The sequence below is a fragment of the Nycticebus coucang genome, chromosome 2 (assembly GCF_027406575.1).
Source record: "Nycticebus coucang isolate mNycCou1 chromosome 2, mNycCou1.pri, whole genome shotgun sequence".
Classification (NCBI taxonomy): domain Eukaryota; kingdom Metazoa; phylum Chordata; class Mammalia; order Primates; family Lorisidae; genus Nycticebus; species Nycticebus coucang.
In genome coordinates, this window is record NC_069781.1 from 82,044,524 (window position 1) to 82,048,848 (window position 4,325).

At 38.4% G+C, this 4,325-nt stretch overlaps 1 protein-coding gene across 1 annotated transcript; it reads left to right on the plus strand.

Moving 5' to 3' along the window:
• Positions 1-3,395: 3,395 nt before the first annotated feature.
• Positions 3,396-3,849, plus strand: LOC128574233 (non-histone chromosomal protein HMG-17-like). Its single transcript, XM_053574873.1, has one exon. It carries the CDS (start codon positions 3,442-3,444, stop codon positions 3,712-3,714), a length of 273 nt encoding a protein of 90 aa, XP_053430848.1. The 5' UTR covers positions 3,396-3,441; the 3' UTR covers positions 3,715-3,849.
• The last annotated feature ends 476 nt before the right edge of the window (positions 3,850-4,325 follow it).

A 4,325-nucleotide genomic window follows, 5' to 3' on the forward strand; every position in this document is an offset into this window, starting at 1 on the left:
AATAAGCATGCATTGGTATGATTTTATAATTTGTAAAGATACCTAGAGACTACAGGCTTCCAAAATTAAATGTGAAGGTCTTTAGACAGCCAAAAATGGCCCATTCTCAGATTTTCTTGGAGACTCATCAATCTGAGCAAGTTATATTTTGTTGTTGCCTTTGTTGTCCTCATACATTCCATCCTTCGTGATGAAGTATGATCTACCTATATTGAAGTTTGTTTCCTCTAACCCACAAGAACATTTTCCTGCTTAACCGAAAAAGTCAGATTTAGAAATAATTTCAAGAGAAAAAATCCAACCAGTCCTGTACAATCACTCAAGCCTACATCTTCTTCTAAAATAGGTTACTATGGCAGTAAGTAAACCTTCCCCTCCTGCTACTTGTCATCATAAACTATTCTTGGGAAGATCACAACTGAGACCGTCTATAGGAGGATGGCATGTCCCAGCAGCAGCTCCCAATAAGGACAGTACAACTTTCACGAAAGTGTTTTAGATCTGTTGGTGTGTTTTGATTGCCACTGCAACTGGAAGGTATTGCTGTGATTTATTACTCCAGGGCAGGGGTAGCTAAACATCCTTCAATCACCTCCTCCTGATGAGGAGGCCCTGTACTGGCCAAAGGCCAACAGCACTTCCTGTCCTGCGAATCACTGGGCCTTTACCAGAGCACTCCTCATCCGTTCCTTCCTTCCTGCATGGCTCAAGTTCACATCGATCTCCCCAGTGAAACTTCCCCCTCAGCACTTCAGTTTATCCTTGTCTGCATTTCCATCTCTGTACCCGAGTGGGTACTTAATGATATGGTTCTTACATAAGGATTTAACTGTTTCATATATAAATGCTTTGCCTTCCTCTACAGAACTGTGGACTCCCAAATCCTCTGGGAAAATTATGAATACTAGCATGTAGGAATGTCTAAGAACCATCTGAAGGCATCAGAATAGATTACATAGGAAAACATCAGATATTACAAAAACATTAGGCATTCTAGGGAGAAGAGCTTCCTTTTTTTGTTTTTAATCACATGCTGAGTTGCCTATGGAACAGTCCATTTTCATTTAGTGTAATTGACACCAGCAGTATTACATTCAGGTAATACTGTCAGCAAAGTAAAGAGTACAAATCATTAACGATTTTCCTTTCTCATTTTTTTTAGCTATTAGTAAAAGCTGACAAAGTTCTTAAAACTCATTTAGTTAATTCTTTACCATCCTGATCAACAGTACTCATTAGGTTCATGAAGTGTGTTGTGCTGGGCAATCTTCATCCAGGGGTAGGTGAAACTTCTTTTTTACAAAGTTTATCTTTTAGCATCTTCTCATTAAATAAAAACACAAGTAAATTTTCACCATGTCTGGAAATAAGTTAATTTTATGGGGGGCTACAATTGTGAGGGGTAAGGTAAAGGTCAAGTGAAAGAGATAGAGTTACTGAAATAAATTTTAGAAACTCACCATCTTCAATAAATGGTGCTGGGAAAATTAGATAACTATGTGCAAAAAAATTAAATTGGGCCTCATCTCCTCCTGTATACAAAAATAAGACATGAAACTATAAAATTACTAAAATAATTTAAGGAAAATATTTCAAGATACCAGTCTAGACAAATATTTCATGGCTAATACCTCAAAAGCACAGACCACTATAACAAAAACAGATAAATGGGACTATAGTAAGCCAAAAACCCAATGCAGAGTAAAGGAAACAATCCACAGAGTGAAGAGACAACATATTGATGGGAGAACATACTTGCAAACTCTTCATCCCAAAAGCAACTGATATCCAGAATATATCCAGAAAGGAACATAAATGACAACCAAAAAAGAAATAATTCCACTAAAAGTGGATGAAGGCCATGAATAAACATTTCTCAAAAGAAGACATACAAATGGCCAAGTATACAAAAACTGCTTAACATCACTAAGCATCAGGGAAACGCAAATCAAAACAACAATGAAATATCATCTTATCCCTGTTAGAATCACCACTATTTAAAAAAATAATAACAGATGCTGCCAAGGATGCACAGAAAAGAGAACTCAATTCACATTCCCATACATTGTTGGGAATGTGAATTGGTATAACCACTATGAAAAACAGTATGGAGATTCCTCAAAAAACTAAAAATAGAATTACCATAAGATCCAGAAATCCCACTACTTGTTATTTATTCAAAGGAAAAGAAGTCTATGCATCAAAGGGATACCTGCCTGTACATGTTCATCACAGCACTATTCACATGAGCAAAAATGAAATCAACTATGTTTCCATGGATAGATGAATGAATGAAGAAAATGTGATATGCACACACCATTTGGCCATAAAAAAAGAATGAAATCATGTCTTCTTCAGCAACACAGACATAAATAAAGATCATTATGTTAGTGAAATAATCTAGGCATGGAAAGACAGATGCCACACGTCACCATTCATATGTGGATACAAAAAAGCTGACCTCCCTGAGATGGCAAATAGAATAGTGGTTACCAGACCCTGGGAAGGGTGAGTGGGTAGAATAGGAATAACGAGAGGTTGCTTATTGAGTATAAACATACAGTTAATAGAACAAATAAACCCCAATATCTGATATCAGATAGCATGACTATAATTAGCAACAATGTATTATACATTTCAAAGTAGCTAGAATAGAGGACCCAAAAGGCTCCCCACACACAGAAATGACAAATTCAAGGTGACAGACACCTCCAATACCCTGACCTGATTATTACACATCCTATGCATGTGTAACAAATATTCATATGTACCTCCTAAATATGTAAAAAATATTTTATCAATTAAAAAAGAAGTTGATAATTTGAAAGCAGGAGGACAATTTCTGTTGGGTGTGAATTTGGGGGGAACATACCAGGGTAAGGAGCAGGGACAAAAATCAAGTGAAAGAAATGTTCAGAGAAATCACCAGGAAAAGCTAAAAGAGAAAAATGAAAATAGAAAAGGTTAAGAAAAATGGAAGAATACTTTGAAGAAGAACTTAGGAAAATTGTCCTTAATTTCACAACTAATAAAAAACAGCCAGGCGGCGCCTGTGGCTCAAAGGGGTAGGGCGCTGGTCCCATATGCCAGAGGTGGTGGGTTCAAACCCAACCCTGGCCAAAAAAAACCCACAAAAAAACAAACAAACAAACAAAAAAAGCCACTATGCTTAGCAAAAGGATTCAAGCAGGTAGGTGACAGAAACAATTTTATAAATTATTTTTAGCTCTGTGATTATTTAGAAATTATCACAAGTTATTTAGCAGATACACATTTTCTATATTCAGGCTGGCAAAGTTTGCTTTTCAGAACCATTGTGCAAAAATATTCTTGATGGGAGCAGTGTGAAAAAGAGGAGGCGAGAACGACCCCGGAACGACCAAAGCTCGCGCGTCGCTGCATCCCTGCGTACAGCGCCTATGTCCCGCCGCCGTTGCCACCATGCCCACGAGAAAGGCTGAAGGGGATGCTAAAGGAGATAAAGCCAAGGCAAAGGACGAACCACAGAGAAGATCCGCAAGGTTGTCTGCTAAACCTGCTCCTCCAAAGCCAGAGCCCAAGCCTAAAAAGGCCCCTGCGAAGAAGGGAGAGAAGGTACCCAAAGGGAAGAAGGGAAAAGCTGACGCTGGCAAGGAGGGGAATGACCCTGCAGAAAACGGAGATGCCAACACAGACCAGGCCCAGAAAGCTGCAGGTGCTGGAGATGCCAAGTGAAGGGTGTGCGTTTTTGATAACTGTGTACTTCTGGTGACTGTACAGTTTGAAATACTATTTTTTATCAAGTTTTATAAAAATGCAGAATTTTGTTTTACTTTTTTTTTTTTTAAGCTATGCTGTTAGCACACAGAACACTTCATTGTTTTTTGGGGAAGGGGCATATGTCACTAATAGAATGTCTCCAAAGCTAGATTGATAGGAGGGAAAATGTTTTTTCCCTCTAGTTTTGAGAGACTTCCTCTTGGCTCCCAAGAGGAGGGATTCCCTGATGTTGACACACAGCTACCTTGGCACAAATGCCTTGTGGTATGGAAAAACTAATTTGTTTTTATGTCCTATTCTCCCTCAGTCTTCAGCATAGTCTTAACTCCCTTAAACCCAGTCACCTCTTGGGACCTGACCCCCAATAATTGGTTACCAGTATATCAAGGAATCTGGACTTTTTCAATAATACCACTGAGATGGCATCCCTCAAAAGAGCAGAGGTTCCATTTGTAGATTGTTGGATCTTCAGATAAATTCTACCATTTTCATTTCATTTCCTGAAAGTTAGGGTCAGCTTGTGAAAAGTTGTTAAACAACATGCTAAATGTGAAATGTCAACCCTC